The 23,616-nt window shown below is 46.3% G+C and overlaps 1 protein-coding gene across 1 annotated transcript in view; it reads left to right on the forward strand.

The window, feature by feature from the left end:
• Positions 1 to 23,616, forward strand: part of LOC135821503 (uncharacterized) — an 89,983-nt gene that overhangs the window by 10,169 nt on the left and 56,198 nt on the right. The window contains exons 2-4 of the mRNA XM_065334509.1: positions 3,002 to 3,137; positions 7,776 to 7,871; positions 21,069 to 21,231. Coding sequence (XP_065190581.1) covers positions 3,002 to 3,137; positions 7,776 to 7,871; positions 21,069 to 21,231 — 395 coding nt within the window. The remainder of the gene's footprint in view (positions 1 to 3,001; positions 3,138 to 7,775; positions 7,872 to 21,068; positions 21,232 to 23,616) is intronic.

Below are 23,616 nucleotides of genomic sequence, written 5' to 3' on the forward strand. Positions count from 1 at the left end.
CATGGCCTCACTGCGGCAACATATATTGCCAGTACGGTATTCCCTTTGTCGCTCAATATGCCATATATGAACTGTCTCACAAAATATGCGGAAATATGCGCAAGCATATTTGGTCGAGGCCTACATTACATTTCCATCGTAGCTATTTCTTTGTCCATCACCACTTTCTCTAGAATTTGTCCGTGACATTTCAATAAAATCTTCGTGAAATGACGTGTCACCTGATTCTGTTTATTGCCATCCTTATAACATCAGTAGCCTGTTGCCGCCATTTTGCAGCGCAAATCTCAAAAGCGTACATGTTCGGGTTTTGCGTACAGCCGCGTGTGGACTGTGGAACACAAAATAATAATTGGTTTTGACGTGCCGGTTGTTTCTACATGTGTAGCTCTTTTAGGCAGCTGGACAGCTGGACAGCTGGACAGATGCTTTCTACAAACACATGGAATTACAAGTCAGCTCCACGGTGTTTGTAACTGGGTAGTAAACAGAAGTAAAGCGGACAATAGGCCTTGGCGGATAATGCTCGAAAAGGTGGCAGATTCTACTCGAAAAGCAGTGAAATTGGCAGAACCATGCAAACCTTATGGCGGGCAATTCCACGAATTCTGCTCCATTTCTTTAGCCACATACCAAACATGCATGAAACTTACCAGAAAAAGTACCGAATTCTGCCAATTTTTCTGCCGGCATTATCCGCCAAGGCCTAGCGGACAACAGAAATTCCATAAAACAAACTCACGTACATATATGTTCGGGACTGGTTTAAGTCTGGCTATTAACTACTGGCTATAGAACATAATATGTCTCATTGCTATCAGGTTTGGCCTCATGTTCTCTGTGCTGCGCTGATGAGTTCACAAAGGACGAAACAGTTGTATCCGCAGATTGAGTAAAACATACAAGTATGGTGGTTAGGCAACATAAAAATTCGATGAAAGTAAAGTTCTTACGGTTCCCTGTAAGAAGGCGATGACGCCTGGTTGGGAATTCCCTAGTAAAATAAGAATAACAAAAAAAACAAAAAAAGGTGAGTGCACTCAGACCACGAGAACAATGAAACAATAATTTTTTTTAACAATAAGAGGGCAGAGAAAGTGTTTTAACTCCGAGTTTCACGCACTAAGCGATCATCAGAAGACAGCAATGAGCAACTCTGGATCAGTATTGGTTTATATACTCACAAAGCAAAGTGTTTAATAATGGCTGCATCATGGTGCAAATCTAAAAGTTGTGAATGGCAGCAGTGCCAAGCGTAAATGACTGCATCATGGAGCAAATGATGCCGCAAATCTACAAAAGTGCGAATGACAGCAGTTGTGAAAGGTGATAACAACTGGAGCTGGTTGTCTCTTTTTTTAATTAGGTGATGTGGATGATTTGAACAATATTTTATGAGTTGTACGGCGTTTCACACTTCAGTCAGCAATTTTTTTCTCACCTTTCTAATGCCTGGGCATCATAACACTAGTCACGCGCCATGAAAAGAGTTAGTTACACGCCGTCAAGGCAGAACGAAGGAGAGGTTGACTTAAATTTATATCCGCAGATTGCTGTAACAAAAGGGGACTGCGTTATAGGGAAATTGAGACGATGGGAGACAGAGGTAGAGACGCAGAGAGAATAGGGAGAGAGACAGAGAGAAGAGAGAAGGTGACAGAACACAATGTCATGGTTATGATTTGAGCATATCGTCCAAAAAATCACGTTTTCCCCTACTTTTTGTACCAAGAGTCCATAACCCAAGAGTATGCAACTGTGATTATGAGTGCATGCATGGCGCGCTGCCTTCATTACGTAACTTGCCTTCATCACGCTCTGAAAGCATGCATCCAAACTCTCAATTTCTCGCACGAGCCCATCCGTTTTTGCTCGATTCGTTCCAGTACCTACACAATCTCTGAATTCTGGTGCGTGAACTCCAGTTCCGTACGAAAGTTCATTTCAAACTAGAGGGAAAGTGCGGTGTTTGATTTTCCGCAGTGCGCGGACTGCAGCTGAATGATGTAATGAAGGCAGCGCGCCGCGCGGTTGGCCCATAGAAAAGAGATCACAGTTGCATACTCTTGGGTTATGGACTCTTGTTTGTACGTATAAAGCCTAGTTCACATTCGACGGGGCCCGACGGGACGCGACGTAAGGATCGACGGGAAGCGACGGGACGGTCGGACGGCGTCCAATGTGAACACCAGGAACGGGAACGCAACCGTACTACCGTACAGATCGGGAAGCAACGGGAAGAGTTGGATCGATCCAACTTTTCATACCGTAGACGGGCGTAGACGGGGACGCAAGCGTACAAAACGGCTGCAATTCGAGTGTGAACAGGAGACGGCGTCGTGCGCCGACTACTCCCGATTCGTACTTGGAAATTTTTAGCATTTCGAACACTGCGCTTTCCATGATAACTCACAGAATGGCTAGCACGACTTGAGTTGAATTTTAGCAACATAAGATCTCATGTCACTTATTGTATTTAGGGATAGTTCAGAAGCGTGACAGACGAACTATTCTATCATTTCCTGGGGCTATTATTTGAATGCCACAACTTTCAGGGCTAATTTTTTGGTCTTCATGAAAAACTGGTATTATGAACTTGATTCCGCTTCTTTCAAGGAGAAGTAATTGAAAAGAAGTCCCGAAAAACGAGAAATTAGGTCCGAAGGTCACCCCGTCACGGACCGTGCCTTATGACTCGCGCCGTTCGACGTTGAACGTCGCAACGACTGCTGCATGTCGTGTCGTACGAATCGTACAGGATTTTACAGCTCACCCCAGCCCTCCCGACAAGCCCTTACGTCCCGTACCGTCGGCGTTGCGTCGAATGTGAACTAGGCTTAATGATGCTGATTAATGTAGCAGATGCTGGAACTGACCGGAGGATATTACACTGAAGGATATTACAGTGATAAAATGAGGTGAAGGTTAAGTACATTTATCAATATGGGTAAAAACTCGTTGCATTAGGCACACCTTTGATTTGTATGCTTCACTATTGTAGGCGGTTCTTCAACCGAGCTGCTCGCTGATGTTCTTGGCCGTGTTAGCCACGGTGATGATGTTGCCTTTCAGCTACTCCCTTAACCCAGGTCCTACCAGCTCCGGGCTGAAACGAGCTGATGCAGAATTCCAAATACGTAAGTAAATATTCGGAAGTTGTGGGAACGGAAAATGGAAAAGTTGGAAGAAAAAATAACCTGTCACCACCAGGAATCGAACCAGGGGCCTTTGCTTGAGGCTAGCAATGCTCCCACCACTGAGCCATGGTGGAGCTGTCATCCCAGCAGAGACTGTTTAATATTAGAGAGGTTCTGCACATGTATATTATATAATATAATAAAAAACCCACTAGTCAGAACAGCAGATGGCTTGATCAGTCACAACTTAAAGTTTCATGCCATCTCAGGCACCCATCCGGTGATATGAACATCAAGAAAAATAACCCACTATTTAAAGCCCAGTATGGCGGGACAAGGATAACAGAAAGCGCTAGGGGCGCTATCAACTCATATATTATAATAAAAAAACCTAATCGATCTACGTACATGTAGCTGCCCTTGACAACTCCGAACGCGGCAGAGCACGGCCAGATTGATCTGGGGAGAGAGTCATACATTTGTACCCCAATCCACTCACGGACCAGCGACATGTACACATGTACGTTATCAAAGCCCTAGGCCTAGGTTATCTACGTACTCTACGTAGACAACTTTCAGTATGTGGAGTGCAAACTCCCGAATTCACGGGAATTTTGCCCGCCCACCGGCGTAAAGCTGGTAAACTTCACGTAGTGCGGAACCTCTCTAGCACCATCAGACTTTGTAAGAAAAATTAGTGTTGATTTTATCTTGATGCCATAGACCTTGTTCGATAACGTGATTTTTTGTACTCCCCTCCAGGGATTTGTCGTAAGCTGGGGCTCGCGTACGTGAAACGAGTGGCAAGAAAGGCCCAGTTCGTACAAGGGATTAGTAAAATACCGGTATTTTTCTACTCCTATGTTCCCACGCCGAGTCCACTGTGCACTGAGTGCAGGTCTCTTACCACCCCCTGGTTCCCGGGACCCCAGTTCACGTGATTGTGACGTTTATCGAATACGGTGGTTAGGGGATTTTAGATTCATATTACTATTAAACGGGTTTATGTGCTAACCAGAATCGTTAAAATGAGGGGAGACCTGCACTTAATTCAACACAACCTGAGCACGCAAGGTAATATTTTCATCTCTATGTCCTGTTTTTTGGACATACAATAATATGAAGCGGACAACACCGAGCGTATTACAGTCTTTAGCAGGTGCACGAAGCTGCAATTATTATTATTATTATTTTTCTCTTATTTTGTGAGGGATTTCCTAACAGGCAATGTTGCCTATCTACTGGGAACCCTAAATGAGACTTTGTGTGAGCGCGAAACAAAGCAGGCGACCCGGCCAGGCGACAAGATGGAGGCAGCGCATTCCACCTGTCGGCACCAAGATACGCAATGGAATGGAAACCATACCGGGAGTGGCAGGCAGGCAAGACAAGAGCAGCTGTAGCTTGGCCCCGGGTTGTGGCAGCAGTACGTGGGCCAGTGCAGCGGGGAGAGAATAGGAGGCTGAGAAGTGGGCTAGATAAACCATGCAGACAGCGAAAGACAAAGACGTATTGCTTGGAATTTAAGCGTTGCTCTAGTGTGTAGATGGTACCTCTTCAATCTCCCTTAGCAGTGTAATATTTAGGATACAATTACATTATTATTATGAAGAAAGGAATGGACAAAATGTTACGAGTTATGAAAATCTGTCCACCAACGTAACCAGATCTTATACAGTCAGCGAGTGCGACAAAATGGCACAAAACTGACAAGGAGTACTGGGACATTCGGCAATCTGACACCTAGCTCCAACATTTCTCCAAGGCGCAAACCAACAACCTTCCAACTTGGAAGGCTCAGGTTCCGAGTTCAAATTTATTATTATTATTATTACAAAAAAATGTGTTATCTACGCATGCATCTACGCAAGAGTCACCACCAGCCAATTAGGACATGTTTCAAAGTATTTGAAAGGCGACGAGGAGACAATAACTTTATTAATGCGATTAATAGTATAAGTGAAGCGGACATTACAAAATGATGAATGAGAATACATGTATCTAAGATGGTTGTTCCTAATCGATTTTCTTGAGACTATCATCAGGGAAAATGGTCTCACAATAGAGGCTATACGGAGAAACAAACTACTTATAGGTTATCGGATAGTGGGAAGTATACAAGGTGAGGTGTGAAAAAAACTAAAGTGGGAGAGAAGACGAAAGAAATTAGAAGAAAAGATGTGAGAGTGTTCTGACGTTGTGAGCTACTACAAAAGGTGAGTGAAATGAAGGCGTGGAAGCAGGTGAATGTGATAGGAATTTCAGTCTCCTACTCAGGAGCGTCCCGTCGCGTCTGACAGACCGATACTGTTGCTTTTAAAAGAACCATATTTCCAGGCTGCGAAAGGACTCTACTATGCAGAGTAGTTCTGCGCTGCAGCAGTTTCCGTAACTCTGGTGTTGCCCCCGGTTGAGGCTTAGGTTTGGGACAGAGGGGTAGTCTAACTTGTTTAGATGGAGCATGCGTATCAGTAACAGCAGCGATAGACGGTAGAAGATGGCGAGGATAATTTGTGTACTGGTTAAGCCACTGCATGTCGCTCCGCTCTCAACTGAGAACGGCAGCTGTGTCCGAAACAGTATTGGTGGCTGTGTGCGTGCTATTTCCAAGAACGTTTCGTTTTGTTCTGCAACACCTCCGGAGCAGACTGTGCACATTTCCATTCACAGTTGTATTTGAGAAACCCAAAACGTTCAAGCGTAAGTGTTTACACTCATGCCTCGGTTATCCGGACTTCGAAGTTACGGGCACTTCGGTCTACCGGGCACTATTTGGGCAAGTTTCAGGGGAAATATTACTACTCTTTTGTCACTTTTCGTAGAAATATTGACGTCATATGCCATATCGATGGCCTTTTCCCCATCAAGATGTATATGATTTGGAGTTACGGGCACCCTCGAAGTTACGGGCAGTGTCCGGTCCCGAAGCGCCCGGATAAGAGAGGTATGAGTGTATTGCGAGCACCAAATAAGTGTATTATTGTATAGCAGGCGGGTCTGTAGGATTCGCAGTTGCTAGTGTTGTTGACGTGTTGTTGTTGTTGTTGTTGTTGTCACGGTAACGTGTCACCGGAGCAGGCTACAACGGCGGAGGGTCAGGCAGAGGCAACGGCACGGCAGCAAAAAGCGACAGTAGGGACCATTAGCAAGCCGTGAAACTACAACGTGAAGGGGGAGCTGGGTTAGAGTCCCGTCCCGTTTGACGAGTTCGGAGGAGTCTACTCGGCATGACCGCAACGGGTCGGTTTTAGTGAAGTACGTGCGATTTCAACCATGATACGGAGAATAGCACCGTAAACCGCGCCTCTTTTGTCTTTGCGAAGCCAGTTTCTCAAATTTCGAAAATGCCTCACCCATTATTGTTGGAATAAATTATGATTGCGAAACGTACCAAACAACCTGTAGGACCATTGATTTTAACAGAACCGTTACTAACATGACACAGAACAGGATCGAGGGCAACCAAAGTGCCAAAAATTAGGCTTGTTCTAGACAACCTTCAGCTTCCTCGCTTATTTTTTTGTCTACTGCCCCGAAACGTACACTTTTTTTTCAAATATTCTCAACTGACTGGCTCCATTGTAAAGGCTTTCGGAGAATGTTTTGGCATGGACCTCGTGAACACAACCCTTTGCTGTACCCATCCATCGGCAATGTGGCTATCACCGGGTTTCTTTTAATTCGGGTAATAGTCAGTCAGGCTGAGCATTATTCTTAAGGGAAAGTTCGCGAAAAATCTTTGCCAGTAAAAATATCAGAAAACTGTTTTCAAATGCAAAGCGGCCGACTCGCGTAGACGGGTTGTGAACGCGAGAAGCTAATCCTAAATCACGCCGTGTTTCACGTGCGCTCCGATGACCTCGTTTCCGTTGACGTTTCACGGCATGCTAATGGTCCCTACTGCCTCAGGCACGGGCCCCCGCAAAATAGCAACGGAGCGTCCGAGGGCTGCAGCAAACGGGTGGGGACACCGGCTCTCTCTCTCTCTCTCTCTCTCTCTCTCTCTCTCTCTCTCTCTCTCTCTCTCTCTCTCTCTCTCTCTCTCTCTCTCTCTCTCTCTCTCTCTCTCTCTCTCTCTCTCTCTCTCTCTCTCTCTCTCTCTCTCTCTCTCTCTCTCTCTCTCTCTCTCTCTCTCTCTCTCTCTCTCTCTCTCTCTCTCTCTCTCTCTCTCTCTCTCTCTCTCTCTCTCTCTCTCTCTCTCTCTCTCTCTCTCTCTCTCTCTCTCTCTCTCTCTCTCTCTCTCTCTCTCTCTCTCTCTCTCTCTCTCTCTCTCTCTCTCTCTCTCTCTCTCTCTCTCTCTCTCTCTCTCTCTCTCTCTCTCTCTCTCTCTCTCTCTCTCTCTCTCTCTCTCTCTCTCTCTCTCTCTCTCTCTCTCTCTCTCTCTCTCTCTCTCTCTCTCTCTCTCTCTCTCTCTCTCTCTCTCTCTCTCTCTCTCTCTCTCTCTCTCTCTCTCTCCGCAAAACAGCCCGACAACAGTGAGTTGTGAATATACGAGTGTTTACCGTATCTAATATTCTCTAAATCCCTGCCTTCCATGCTGTCCATGTCTGTGTGTGTGTTGCATGTGTCTGTGTTGTCCGTGTCTGTTTGTCCGTGTCTGTGTCTGTCTTCTCCAAAATCTGTGTCTCCGCCTAACAGAGCTAGATTGTGAACATTTCCGCACCACCATGTTATGGTGGAATGGCCAGTGCTTTTGCCTGCCGAATTGGAACCTCGTGGGAAACTGCTCTCAGCGTAAGTGATAAGGAATAAATCGCCTCAGGGTCAGATTGCTCCTTTGTTTACTTAAAACGCTTATTACAGGGGTCAAGCTTCTTGGTTCCTTGCTAGGCTCCACAGAGGATGTAGCAGCCAGGATTTGCACAGCAAACCGAGCATTCCGCTCGATAGCATGGAAGCGGCATTCCCTAGACTCACGGTTTTGCATGTTCTCGGTTCTCATTGTTCCAGTTCTTCGGTAAAACTGCGGCCTGTTGACCATTATGTAGCGACAGAATGAACAGCTGAATGTATATGGCAGAGACGAAAGCTCCGTTATATCTTCGGAGTCAACTACCTACATTGCAAATCCTGTATGAAAAATCAAAACTGCAACCAATCAGAAGGGTCTGCAAGAGAAGACGTCTCCTGTGGCTCGGCCATGTTGTTGGTTGATTGGTTGGTTGGATTTATTTAAAGTCGTACAACAAACAGGCATATCTGCCTCCTTATATGAAGACGACTTCTGGCAGTAAAACATTTAAGAGAGCATGTCTGAGAAAACCAGAACATAATTATGTACAAATCGGTCTCTCAGATTTCGCTCAAATTTTGCAGGTAGGTTTGCTTTGGGGTGTAGATCGACATTCCAAAGCCCGCGCAAAAGCTTTTGAAGGGAACCATGAAATTGGCATACCCCTCGATATTGGCCCAATATTGGCACGATTTATGGGTCTAGATTAGACTCTTCAAACGAGCCACGGCACAGCCAGTCCATCCTCAAGCGTTCCATCGAGACTTTCACTGATTTTTGCGATCTTTTTCTTGAGAACGATTCTCACCCTGAAATGACTTTCGGCGACTGACGTGAAAGAACACTCATGACACCCACCTCGTCGAATGGAGCATGCATTGTTTGTGGTCTATGGGTGCAGGAAGGTGGTATGTTCGCGAGGTGCATGACGAAAATTATCCGAATGGCGAAAAGAGCCAGTAACCTGAAAGGAGGGCGTGAACAGGTGTTATTTTCGGTAGTGTGGTTCCCCTCGACCCTGCTCTCGGACATTCCAGTAGTGGTTATGGTAAAGTCGATGGCGCTTCAGGGTTTTCAGACGCATTTCTTGACCATACTCAATTCCGCAGATAAATATGGGCATAGAAAGCACACAAGAGTTCAAACTAACTCCACTGTATTCAGTTCACGTGTTTTCCTCAGATCCAAACACTCCTGGGACCAGGAAAGCTGACAAAACGCTTGAGTATAGACGAGCACAGTGCGAACACGCCCATGCGCCACTCCTTCCCACCCGTGTCGCACATCACATACTGGCCATGTCACGGTGCCGCAGACGTAATGGGTGTGCCCCACACGCGTGCGTTGCACACGTTTGAATCCTACACGCCCAAGCCCAAGTGGAGCACAAACATGCCAAACCTGCGTGCTCTAGATGCATACACACAGAGTTCGTACATGCCGGATACTTCGCAAGTTCGCATACATCACATGTGCGTGCCGCACCGTCGGAGGAATACAAACAAGCACGGGTACGCACCAACAAAGGCTAGCCAGGTTCGCACTCGGTTTCCCTATCAACACTAATTTCTGACTAGGACAGTGCAGTAGCAATAGCCGAAACAGGGAACGCAACACGGGTGGCAGACCAAGTGACATACAGCATAAACAAGACAAACGTACGTTGTACATTCACACACTTTAAACAGTTTCTATACATGTACAGTCACTTTCGCTAATAACGACTGCGGATATAACGACAATTCGCGGATTATTATTATTATGAAATGACCCAAAGGCAATGTGCCTATCGAGGGGTTCATTATTTTGATTGAAAGAACAGTAGATGTAGATGTATGTACAAAGACAAGTAGGGATTGGTGAGGAGAGAAATGGGGAAAATCAACTGCAAGGTGGCGGAATTCCGTTGATTGCATAAGCATGGTCAGCTGTAAATGTCCTGAGGGCAGCTTTGAACTTACAGAGCGAGGCTTCCGATGTTAGACTGGGGGTAAACAGTTCCATAGAATAGCAGTTCGGAACATGAAGAGAGACTTAGACAATGATTTAAATTTGGGAAGAATGATTTTATCTGGTCGTCGCTCACTATTCGTAATCTTGGATAACGACAGAATTTCCATGCCCAGAGCAAAGTCCCCTCCAACTGTGTACATGTACATAATATAATGAGACTTCGGGTATAAGGACACTTCGCCAAAGAGGACACTTTTCTGATGACCCGCCGGAGGTAGTTATGCGCAAAGTTGACTTTTATGTGATTGCATTGATATGCTTGGGTTTCTTTCCTTTTAGGAGAAGTGACGCGTACATGGTATTTGCATAGACCGTTGAAGTTCGTGTGAATCACACAACATGTACACGGCACTTTACTTCGAAGTATATCTTTCAAAGAAACCGCCGTATACATGAGCATGCGTGCGTGCGTGTGTGTGTGCGTGTGCGGGGGGGGGGGGGTATACATGTACGTGTGAAGAGCAGTTCACGCTACAGTAAGACAACACGCGTGCAACACACCCTTGAACTGGAGGGGGACGTGATGTTTCTCGCATCAGGTGGAAGACTAGTTCCAAACGCGTGCAGCAGAAAGAGATACGGGATGAGTTCAGTTGTTCGGGAAGGTCCGGGCACGGCTTCTTATGGCGCAGCCAACCATGGCCGTCGACACGTCAGAGATCAAGCGTCCACAAGGACGACCAAGGCTTCGGTGGATTGATGTGGTGAAATTCGACATCTCCCCTCTTGCCTAGAGTCTTGGACACACGCTCAAGGATTGCCTCAACACTGCACGGGACAAAAAGTTATGGCTGAACTTCGGGACAAATGTACATCCGTGTAAAAAAAGGCATGTACCTGTCATGTAGTAGAACCTGCATATTGTTTTTCGAAAGCTATTTTTCCTGCTGCAATCTGTTTCATGACGAAACAGTTGACAGATGCGTGGAACCCATTATTTGGGTGACACGCGACCTAGTAGTAGTATTCTTTTGTTTATAGTGGAAAAAACCAAAACAGGCAGATGCCTAATAACAATGGACCCACTGTGTAGGGTGGAGGAGGGGGAGACATGGCGAATGGTAAATAGTGGCGGCGAAATAGATCAGTTCCAGCACAGCTCCAGAAGCATGGGCGTAAAGCTAAAAGCAGGCAAGAATGTGTTGCAAAGCGCTTGACTTGAAGGCGGCCAGTTTGGCGACGCCTCGGATATCCGCATTGAGGGAATTCCAGAGAACTGCGCCAGCATGTGTCACAAATTTGGTAGAATGTGCAGAAGCAGCTGCAAGGACGATAAGCAGGTTACTGTTGCCTCATCGAGTTCTTCGACCTGTTTTTATATTATTATTTGAATTCTTTACTCTCACGATGACACCATCGCCAATTGAAGAGTAGGCCTCGGCGGGTATTTGTATTTGTACTTATGGATTCTCCACAGGCCTTAGCCTAAATCGAGGGAGTCTCCGTCGGGTAATGCTAGCATTGTACAGGTCCTCCCTCGTTAGTAGATAATCCCTGGGCCATCGAAAAAGTTATCTTATAACGAGACTTATCTTGTAGCAGGACTTGCAGTTAAAGGTGAAATAGGCACTACTTCGTACTTACCGGGGCTACCCTCGATACAACATAAATTATCGATGCTTCAACTCGTTATAAGATAATTGAAAATCTCTAAGTTACTCCAACATAACTCTTCCTTGAATGCAAAGGATCGTCCATATTCACGAATACATAGACATAATACGTTTCCTCTTTCTGCTTTATCCTACGTGTTTTGGCCTTGGTCCTGCATGGTCTATTATCTTATACTGAGGGTTTGGCACTCCAGGGACCTGGGAAAAGGGTCGTTATAACGAATTTTATGTACTAACGGATTATGTTGTAACCGGACCTGTAAACAGTTGTATAGACCACGTTTCGCCAGGGGATTTCAGATTTCTATTTACTAACGGGGTTTATGTAGTAACCGGACTCGTTATAACGAGGGAGGACCCGAGGCTGTAACTGGAATTACGAGCATCGTTTTGAGAACTAGCAATGCTCCAGCATTGTACCCGGATTTGGAGCCAAAACAAGCATTAGGGCGCGCTCACACTGCGACCAAAACCAGCGTCCATGCGGCCATGCGGCCAAGTTGCATGGCAACGGCATGAACTTGACCAAAACGTCGCGGCCACCAGCAAATCGTGACCGCGACCTCCGGAGGGGGTGCCACGACTTGGCGGCAACATGATCGTAGACGTGAAGCGTATTTGTGTACAACCTGGCCTGAAGTATGTTCAATTTCTCAAATTCCGGTGTGTTGATTCATGAAAATCGGCGGTTGTCGATGTCACCTGGCCATTTGCACATTTTAAAATGTTTGTAGTTGTGGTCCTGCACGCACGCACCGCCATATGCATTCTTTGCCCTTTTTGGACGATGTCGATTTTGTTTTGTTTTTGTAGTTGCTTCGTTGTGATCGGGTCAGTGACCAATTTCTACAGTGTACTCGTTCAATACGATGGCAGCTTGGTCTGGCTTTTCGGTTTCGGAAATCATCTTTCTCTACTTTTCTGCGATGATGGAATGCCGTACCTCTTGACATCAGTTTCAGTTACATATCATCGTAAAATACAGTTCTCGTCTCGGCAACAGACGAAAGAAACCACTACTGGAATTTCCACTGCACTGGCACTTGCTCTGACCACGAGGTCAGGAAAGCGAAAGCGCTTGGATGTCAGCGGCAGTCCCTGAAGAGTCCAAACCTACCTGATAATACGGAGCATCAGCAAATCGAATATTCGAGTGAAATTCGAGAATCGTCACGAAAAGCACTCAATCAGTCGAAACTAGGGCTTTGTTCGACTGAAAAATGCCCGCAAACAGAAAATACTTTTCGAATACTTTTCGAATGCTCCGCGCGTGCTCTGGTACACGGCGCACTACAAGTACTCATTCTTGCGCATGTAGCTAAAAATACTGGACTGCGGCCACTGCGCTACATGCTGAACCTCTTTTTCATTCGAATTTTCTCTCTGATTTTCTTTTTGCCATTCGAATAATCAAATCGAAAATTCGATTTGCTGATGCTCCGTTGTATGAAGTATTTTCGTCGACTTCAAGAAGAATGGCACTTCCTCCAACATGCAACATGCGAAAATTATATCCAAAACGGGCCACAACTTTATTAGGAAACGCACGAACTCTTTTGGATACGAACTGCAATTCGTAAGCCTGTGTGATAACTTCACGTCTACTCGTGTACGAGGCCTAGTGTGAGCACGACTGCCACGTGTCTGCGTTTTGCTGACGCATGGACGCGTGCTCACGGTCGCAGTGTGAGCCCTTGAGTGAGTGCCCTTAGCGCCCAAAAGTGTCATTTTCTCACTTCATGAGTGTGCATTACTGAATAAAACAGGAGCTCTACAATGTAACGTACACACTGTACTTTGTACCAGCGGCTTTTGGCAGTTTTGCTTTAAAAACGTTAGCCTGCGACTTCGCAACATGCGTCTCTTGTTGCGAATCTTAATGGCAGCTGCTAGGTATAGACGTACCACGTTGATGCCATCATGGGGAACGGAAAGAAACCTTGTCTTTCCTATTCACAGAGTCATGCAGTGCTGGCTTGCTTGCACCATGAGTACATCAAATGGAAATGTGTTGGAAGTCTCTGATTCTTCGGAGGAAGAAAGTGAGGAAGATGAGTACAAGACAGAGGAGGATAATAAGGAAGACGAGAACGAGGCAGAGGTGGAGGATGAGCCCGGTGAGGCATGCGCACGACTGCCCAAAGCCAAAGGAGCAAGCATATCGAGGGTTAGATCCTTTACTCGCTCAGGTCAACCATTGGGTAAAAGAACGAGAATTCGCCAAGGAAAATCAACCCAGGCACCTCGAGTTCACCCTAATAAACGAATCCAAGAATTTCTGAATGAGTATCTGTGTATCTCTGCTGGAAAACTCTTCTGCGAAGTTTGTCACTCTATCGTCCAACCGAAAAAGAGCGTAGTTAAAACCCACATCCTGTCCATGAACCATCGGCTGTCAAAGGAACGGAGGGCTAAAGCGAAAGTACGCCAAGCAACACTCACAAAATCCTGGACTCGGAGTGTACGAGGAGAAGAATGCACAGCAGCTCGTGGGTACCGGTCTGACGAAGGCAGTGGGCGACAACGCAATAGTCAGGCGAGCTAATGTGGTGGAATCATTGCTTAAAGCTGGCATTCCCTTGACGAAGATTGATTACATCCGGCCAGTGCTGGAGCACAAGCTGATGTACAGCTTGCACATGGCACAGCTCATCCCATTTCTGACTGATGTGAGCTGGATAGACTGAAGGAGGAAATCAAGCGTGCAGAATACATTGCTGTGATATTTGATGGAACAACCCACCTTGGAGAGGCACTTGCTATCATCATCCGGTTCCTGGACAGTTCATGGTCCATCCAGCAACGCTTGGTATGGCTGCACGTCCTTGCTAACAGCCTGAAGGGAACAGAGTTGGCAAGAGAGCTCATAACCTGCCTCAGCACCTTCTTCCAAGTTCCACATGACAAGCCAGTTGCCTTTGTACGTGATGGCGCGGCCATGAACACCGTTGCGGTGCGGCAGGTGAGGGATCTTGTATAGTGTTATTCACTGCTAGTTCATGATAGCAACTTCAGTTCCACATAATTTTGAAATAGCATCACCATATAATCTACTTTCAAAGTACTAGGTACTTCCAATAGCAGTATTCCGTGCAGTGTGACTTACATTACATGTATGACACAATGCCATATGAGTGGTTCACATTGCCTTTTCAACTAGCATTACAAGTCCAAATTAGCATTCTAACGAGCATTATATGATCGAATAACTAGCAATGCTAAACGCATTTTGAGCTGAAATAACTAGCATTACCCGCCGAGACCTATTGGAGAGAAAGACGGAGAGATGGAGAGAGACAAAAAAGAGAGACAGGAGATTAAATTTTCGCAGACATCAAATTCGACTATCCTTGTTGTGACTTCTCGATTGTTCGAATGCGATCCTTCAGCATCAGGACCTTGCGGTGCTACTTTGTTTCTGGATTCCTTGTCACCATCGTCGATTCATTTGGACAGAGCCGCTCAGTCTTCGTTTCTCCTCCGAGTAGTAACATCGAGCAGAGAGCGCTTTCGATGCGCTCTCCAAGACGTTTCCAATCATGTTTATTCCTGACAGCGCTTGAAATTCTGACAGGTGTAGTGCAGTCCACACCGACTCCACAGTCAAAATGGCCTTCGTTCATTTATTCAGCTGTAGTACCGAAAGATTCCTTTCAGGACCACGGAAAATCAGCAAAATTTCAAGAAAGACCTTCGAGCAACATTTGATTTCCTACATCGCGGTCGCTAATTACGGGTCAAAAATCGTCTTTGGGACAAGAAAAGGCAGTCGCTGGTCTCGTTCAGCAGGTAGTCACTAGTCACAGTGCATTTTGAATGTGAGACCATCCGTGCCTGGCCAAGTGGTCGGTACGGTAGTACCAGGCTGGTCGCTAGTCACGGTGGTCTTTAGTTACAAGTTTTACTGTAGTACCAGGCTGGTCGCTAGTCACGGTGGTCTTTAGTTACAGGTTTTACTGTAGTACCAGGCTGGTCGCTAGTCACGGTGGTCTTTAGTTACAGGTTTTACTGTAGTACCAGGCTGGTCGCTAGTCACGGTGGTCTTTAGTTACAGGTTTTACTGTAGTACCAGGCTGGTCGCTAGTCACGGTGGTCTTTAGTCACAGGTTTTACTGTAGTACCAGGCTGGTCGCTAGTCACGGTGGTCTTTAGTCACAGGTTTTACTGTAGTACCAGGCTGGTCGCTAGTCACGGTGGTCTTTAGTTACAGGTTTTACTGTAGTACCAGGCTGGTCGCTAGTCACAGTGGTCTTTAGTTACAGGTTTTACTGTAGTACCAGGCTGGTCGCTAGTCACGGTGGTCTTTAGTTACAGGTTTTACTATAGTACCAGGCTGGTCGCTAGTCACGGTGGTCTTTAGTTACAGGTTTTACTGTAGTACCAGGCTGGTCGCTAGTCACGGTGGTCTTTAGTTACAGGTTTTACTGTAGTACCAGGCTGGTCGCTAGTCACAGTGGTCTTTAGTTACAGGTTTTACTGTAGTACCAGGCTGGTCGCTAGTCACGGTGGTCTTTAGTTACAGGTTTTACTGTAGTACCAGGCTGGTCGCTAGTCACGGTGGTCTTTAGTTACAGGTTTTACTGTAGTACCAGGCTGGTCGCTAGTCACGGTGGTCTTTAGTTACAGGTTTTACTGTAGTACCAGGCTGGTCGCTAGTCACGGTGGTCTTTAGTTACAGGTTTTACTGTAGTACCAGGCTGGTCGCTAGTCACGGTGGTCTTTAGTCACAGGTTTTACTGTAGTACCAGGCTGGTCGCTAGTCACGGTGGTCTTTAGTCACAGGTTTTACTGTAGTACCAGGCTGGTCGCTAGTCACGGTGGTCTTTAGTTACAGGTTTTACTGTAGTACCAGGCTGGTCGCTAGTCACGGTGGTCTTTAGTTACAGGTTTTACTGTAGTACCAGGCTGGTCGCTAGTCACGGTGGTCTTTAGTTACAGGTTTTACTGTAGTACCAGGCTGGTCGCTAGTCACGGTGGTCTTTAGGTACAGGTTTTACTGTAGTACCAGGCTGGTCGCTAGTCACGATGGTCTTTAGTTACAGGTTTTACTGTAGTACCAGGCTGGTTGCTAGTCACGGTGGTCTTTAGTTACAGGTTTTACTGTAGTACCAGGCTGGTCGCTAGTCACGGTGGTCTTTAGTTACAGGTTTTACTGTAGTACCAGGCTGGTCGCTAGTCACGGTGGTCTTTAGTTACAGGTTTTACTGTAGTACCAGGCTGGTTGCTAGTCACGGTGGTCTTTAGTTACAGGTTTTACTGTAGTACCAGGCTGGTCGCTAGTCACGGTGGTCTTTAGTTACAGGTTTTACTGTAGTACCAGGCTGGTCGCTAGTCACGGTGGTCTTTAGTTACAGGTTTTACTGTAGTACCAGGCTGGTCGCTAGTCACGGTGGTCTTTAGTTACAGGTTTTACTGTAGTACCAGGCTGGTCGCTAGTCACGGTGGTCTTTAGTTACAGGTTTTACTGTAGTACCAGGCTGGTCGCTAGTCACGGTGGTCTTTAGTTACAGGTTTTACTGTAGTACCAGGCTGGTCGCTAGTCACGGTGGTCTTTAGGTACAGGTTTTACTGTAGTACCAGGCTGGTCGCTAGTCACGGTGGTCTTTAGTTACAGGTTTTACTGTAGTACCAGGCTGGTTGCTAGTCACGGTGGTCTTTAGTTACAGGTTTTACTGTAGTACCAGGCTGGTCGCTAGTCACGGTGGTCTTTAGTTACAGGTTTTACTGTAGTACCAGGCTGGTCGCTAGTCACGGTGGTCTTTAGTTACAGGTTTTACTGTAGTACCAGGCTGGTTGCTAGTCACGGTGGTCTTTAGTTACAGGTTTTACTGTAGTACCAGGCTGGTCGCTAGTCACGGTGGTCTTTAGTTACAGGTTTTACTGTAGTACCAGGCTGGTCGCTAGTCACGGTGGTCTTTAGTTACAGGTTTTACTGTAGTACCAGGCTGGTTGCTAGTCACGGTGGTCTTTAGTTACAGGTTTTACTGTAGTACCAGGCTGGTCGCTAGTCACGGTGGTCTTTAGTTACAGGTTTTACTGTAGTACCAGGCTGGTCGCTAGTCACGGTGGTCTTTAGTTACAGGTTTTACTGTAGTACCAGGCTGGTCGCTAGTCACGGTGGTCTTTAGTTACAGGTTTTACTGTAGTACCAGGCTGGTCGCTAGTCACGGTGGTCTTTAGTTACAGGTTTTACTGTAGTACCAGGCTGGTCGCTAGTCACGGTGGTCTTTAGTTACAGGTTTTACTGTAGTACCAGGCTGGTCGCTAGTCACGGTGGTCTTTAGTTACAGGTTTTACTGTACGTGTACAGTACGTGTACAATAGGGTGCAATAGGGTGCAATGGGGTGCAATTTTTAAAAGGAAGAAAATATTAAGATAAAAAGATTAATGTGAAGAGGTTAATTTAGAAGTCTGAGTCCAAGCAAGCGAAAAGGGTGCTGGTAAAGAAGGGGGTAATCAGGAAGTGAGAAACCTCAAGGATGGAATCTATACCTGTGGAAATGGGACTTAACGTGCCGGCTAAATACACCACGGGTTTCAGATATCCTAATCTCGGTAGGCAGGGAGTTCCACGTGGTGATCATGGAATGTAGTAGAGTGGATCGGAAACAGGGACCAGTGTGAGTTGGCAGGAGGTAAAAGTGAGGACGTCGTGCACCCTTGGATAGAACTATGGTGAAATTATTGAGGGTTTCCGGGTATTGGCGGGTGAAATGGTAAAACAGTTTGAGGCAATGTATATGCCGCCGCCACGCAAGACTTTCCCATTCAGCAGCTTCAAACACGTTCTCCATGCCATGAGGAATGGGCACTTTCGGACGATGTAAATACTGCCTGGCCATGCGTGCTTGCAATCGTTCCAAAGTGTCAATATTCCCTGCGGTCAGTTTGTTCTTCCACAGAGGTGAAGCATACTCTATGGAGGGACGGACGTATCCTTTGTAGAGGCGGGTAATGAGAGCAGGGGTCAGATTGGGTGACATGTAGGATGGCAGAACAACGCGACGACGAAAGTTGCAGGTGACACTAATGATGTGGGTCTGGAAGGACAGGCGGGCGATTCCTAGGTCGCGGTGGGTAGTCGAGGGACATGGGTCTGCACCATCCGCACGCATGTATGCGGCAGGAGTCTGGGCGGGGTCAAGTTTGCCGAATACAACACGCACGGATTTAGCGGCATTAAACCTGCCACCAAATGTAGCAGCCCAGTCCATCACCATGTTCACTGCTGACTGGAGCTGTTGAGGTGCTGCTGCTGGCGGTCGGGATAACCCCAGCGCAGTGTCATCAGCACTGCGCTGGGGTTATCCAGACCGCCAGCAGAATCTGAGCAAACCGTATGCAACCTGTCGTATCATGGAAAAGCGCGAAAGTGCAAGGGCACATTTTCAAGGGCACATTTTCGGCCATACCTCTTGAACGGCTGGTCAGATCGAGACAACATTTTCAGAGATTTTGCAGCTGTTCATGCTCTTTCAACATGTAATACCCTATGCAGGTATTCTCTCTTCTTCTGTTGCTCATTCCTGGTTAGCTGAGCAAAAACGTCCGCTCTCGACAGCAAGGACGCTGAAAGATGAGTCACCCTAACATCCTTTCTTGCGGAAACGCCATAGTGCATCACAGACTCAGACCTCGCTTTGCTTTTGAGCATGGAAGAATGCTGTGATATGCTCTTATCATCCTTCCAAGGAGAATAATTACTGTCGAATACGACTTTCCTGCTCGGATTACGACATAGGAAGAGATTTGTTTCGAGGTACTGCTACAGAACTTTTGTCATGTCAGAATGAAAGCCCACCATTTTGAGAAGAACTTTCTGGCAAGCAAAAAGTGCCATGGTGTGTGTTTGTGAGAGGGTTTTCCTTCTAGACGGATAGGAGTGCTGCGTTCACCAAGCACCTGCCACATCGAGTGAACCACAGCAATGCAGGCAATGCATACTGGCACAACAAGGCATAACAATTTTTAGTCAGTCAATAATTTCGTCCAACTCCAAAGAAAGGAAGGTGGTCAGGTGTACCCGACGTTGAGGATGTAACCTGAATAGCCATCTTCGCGTATACCCGTCCCTGAACAGTGCATAGCCTGTGGGCATGGGCCTTGATCTTAGGCACTCCGGGGCGTAACTACTAGATTGTCCATATCGAGTGAGGTGTCCCTGAAGACGTGGGAGTGCCTTGCGGCGCGAAGTAAGTTCCAAAATCGCCGTTGGCAAAATGTCGTTTTGAGGTTTTCCAGTGGGCAATTTATTTTAACACAGGCCAGTGGTTAGGCTGTTGCTTCGCATATCACGCCATCGTCGTACCCTCAGCACTGTTGAAGCGATTCGAGAGGTATTTCAGGACTCCGACAGCGAGAATGAACCAGATGGAGCTCTCTTTCCGGATAATGCGCTCTGCTATGCTATTTTCCACCTTCAGTTCTCTGCCCTGCTAAAAGGGCATCATGGCCCCGTTTAAATGCGTCTCGGCTAATGTGGTTAGGTGGTATAGCGGACTAAAGAATAGGACACGTGTTTCGCAATAATAATGGTGTGATCCTCTTTTGTGTATAGAATTCCCAATCAGTTTTAGCTTTAGTGTTGCCCTGCGGTTGACTCACTTATATATTTTCTACCCTACCTCTCCCGTCTTTCTGTCCCCTTATCCCTCTCTCCCTCATTCTCTCTGTCGTCCACATGTAGCAAAGAGGGCGAAACTGCCCGTTTGTGGTATGACGTTAAATAAACTTCTACAACCACAACTACAATTGCGGCGATCAGTTCTGCTCCTTTGAACAGAGACCGGAATTGGAATACATAGCCGCGTGGACCATACAAACAAGCCAGAGCCAAAAGACGGAAGGTTGGAAGGCTGTTAGAGTGCGCCTCCGAGATGTGCTAGAGCTGTTAGCCAGTTAGCTGTAGAATGTCAGTACCGTCGGTCAGTGTCGTGCAATGTTATCACATGAGCTGACTGTTTAGCACCTGGAGTGGTGTACGTGGACATCACAGCGTAACTTGTACATAGTTCTTTGGTACATTTTTCTTTTGTCTAATTTTGTTTTTTTGGTTTTGGTCTCGCTGTGGAATCACCATGGAATGACACCGAACAGAAGCTCTCTTGTGATCATCACCTGCGACACTGAATTGTTTCATATCTTTGATTGGAAAGATACGAGCGAGAACAAGCCATGCGTGGTGGATGACCTAGATTGCACTACCAGTGGAAACGACATGGGAGTACAGATTGTTGTTGTTTTTGTTGTTGTTTCATTTTACTTCATGAGAGTTACAGGCATGGATGCCTTCTCACCGGCCAGGGGCCAGTTCCTAGAAATGATGAAGAAATTGCATGGATGGCTAATGATGAAGATTAACCTACTTCGTAATATCAAGAGTGTACTCTTGGTAATATCTAGGGTATGACAGACATGCATTTTATGAATTGATAGAAAATATGCCGCGTTTTGTGAAAAATTATGAGAAATTCTGAGTTTGTAGAATATTACTATTTTTGGAGAAGTAGAGAGAAATGTAGTCTTCATTTTTTGCTCGATTTTTGGTGTTGTTTTTCTCCATGTGACTGTAGGGTTGATACCACACGGATTCCAAATTTTTTCCGAAACATACAGTACCTATGATCTGAAGTGTGATCCTGGTTATGCCAAGGACCAGCCATCTAAGCCATACGGCACATGTCGAGACCAGCACAACTGCACAATGTACACCGAGTCGTCCGCCTGTACTAGCTTGTAAGTGTCGACTGCATCCCAGTGTGTACAGGTTCATTCATTCATGCATCTATTCATTCAGACTATATTTGTTGAATTCTCCAAAAGTACCAAAAGAAAATGCATACTAATCCAGGAAGTTCCTGGAACGGTGTACGGGATGAAAGGGAAGTACAGTTGTGGCAAGTGAAATCCAACACTTGCCATAGGGGACAGCGCCTCAAATGGACATCAATGATGTAATGCACTGCACCTAATTTGTACTATAGAGCCGTATGCATCCCAAACAGGTCGAAAGGTCACAGTGTAGATACACACAGTTCACAAACATGGTACACATAAGGAGTATTGGTATCCAATCCCCATTCATTTTGGCCAGCACCTTTTGAACCTTGACTGTGAACCTTCAGGGGTCGCACTTGTGTACTTAGACATCGCAGCCATTTTTGATTCATCACGCACGCAGCACGTGCGCGTCAGGGTCGTGCAGCCAATCAGAGTTACGGAAAATTCAAAATATCGCAATATTTGGGCGATTTGTAAAGGGTTCCTTGGCAGCCGTTTATCTAGCTACGGCGTTGAAAATCGCAGGGCTGCTTTGACGGCCAAGTACGCGGACATCTATCGAAAGAAATTTTGAAATCGGTCAAGTAGAAGGGAAATCCGTGTGTAGGGCTTTTTCTGAGCGTTGTCGCCCTGCTTTCCAGTATTCTGACAGTAAATCTATGTCGTTGAGGAAAAAATTGATTCGGTAGATTTACGGAGGAGATTCTAATAAAGAAAATGAGCCCTCGATCATCGAAATCGGAGAAGAGATGGCTGCCAAGGAACATTTTGAAGACTGCAAGGACGGCCCGGCGCGAGCCGCTCGCGCGATTGCGCAGTGTCGGAAAGTACATGTACTTGGACTGCTTCGAGTTTATTTGGTGCGCGGAAGGGATCAGAATGATCTGCCTGCTGAATGCAACGCTTTGCCCTGTGTCTTTGTTTTGGAACAATGTTCATGTACATTCATTGCTTTCTTTCTCCAACTCGGCGATGCCGCGTTGCTGGACCATGAAGACTCCAAGACCAACTCAAGCCGACACCGTGCGATTGTGATGTTTGTGTCACAGGTATCATACAAGTGCAGTCCGTGCAGTAGGAAAAGTACCGATACAAGTGACATAAAACAAGGAAACCATACCGTCAGTAAGTCCCGATAGGATCGCTTTCCGTAGCAGGTGTACTCGTTGCTGGTATACTCCTTGTGGATCGAAGCAACTTTGCAAACAGAACCTCTTCCTCCTGAGAAATACTCCACTCGCATGATTCCCACGGTCGTTGTTCTGAGTATTGACACGCGAATTCAAAGCGGGAATATTTGCGCGCAAGCCTTAGACCTCCACTTACCAGTAAGTTTGCTGTTGTGACTTACAACTAAATGGAAGTCTATTTTGAAAGGAGAACGGGGAAAGAGAACGTCGCCGTGTCAAAACAAGAACGGTATCAGTGAAGAAGAAACTCTGTTCACAGAAATCAGAATTCAGATATCTGCAGGTCTTGATGTACGTAGCTAGCTTTGTAGCGCTTGTGCAGTTTTGTATGCAAACAATGCATTGAGAACCACACACGTGATCCAAAAGAGCACGCGTCGCGCATGCAGTCAAAAGCAAGATGGCCGCGATGTCGAGAGCTGATCATGATACCAAGTGCGACCCCTAACCTTGACGGTGATGAGTACGAATTCTGTCATCAGACAGATAAAGTTGTATGTAATGCATGTACTGTACGTATGCAGGGCTGCAGGGGCTGCAGGATGCACGGTGCAGTCCCTTATGCCAAGTGTCGGATTTCACTTGCCACAACTGTACAAGTGTGTAGGCATACTGTAATTGCTCTAACTAAGGGTGCGTTCTTAAATCCTCTCGGAAAAGTTGGAGACTCTCCGAAAAGTTCGACAGCTGTTCTTATATCCTCTCCGAATTTCAGGAGGCTCTCCAAATCTCTCCAAGCTCTCCAAGCTTCAGAGGTGGTTGAAACTGGGAGATTCCCGCGGTTTGGGATCAGCGCATGCGAACTAGTCTAAAAGCCACGCATTGATCATGAGTGTACGCATTTCCCTTTTCGCATACGCACAGCGCATACTATATTCGTGGCACTGAAGATCGCGGCCCCTTTGGCGCTTCATTTTGCTTGACATCTGCAAAATATCTCCGAATTCTTCGAGACCCGTTCTTGAAGAATCCCAGTTTCTTCGACTTCTCTTTTCTTCTTCTCCCAGAAGCTAGAGAATTTAAGAACGCACCCTAAGAGAGCACAGTCTCCGATAAAGGCGCACTGCATGCATAAATCGAAAAAAATAAAGGTAATAGTATCCCACGAAAGCGCAATCGATATTTATTCCGCGCGACTATCGCTTTTTCG

The sequence above is a fragment of the Sycon ciliatum genome, chromosome 7, assembly GCF_964019385.1.
Source record: "Sycon ciliatum chromosome 7, ocSycCili1.1, whole genome shotgun sequence".
NCBI lineage: Eukaryota > Metazoa > Porifera > Calcarea > Leucosolenida > Sycettidae > Sycon > Sycon ciliatum.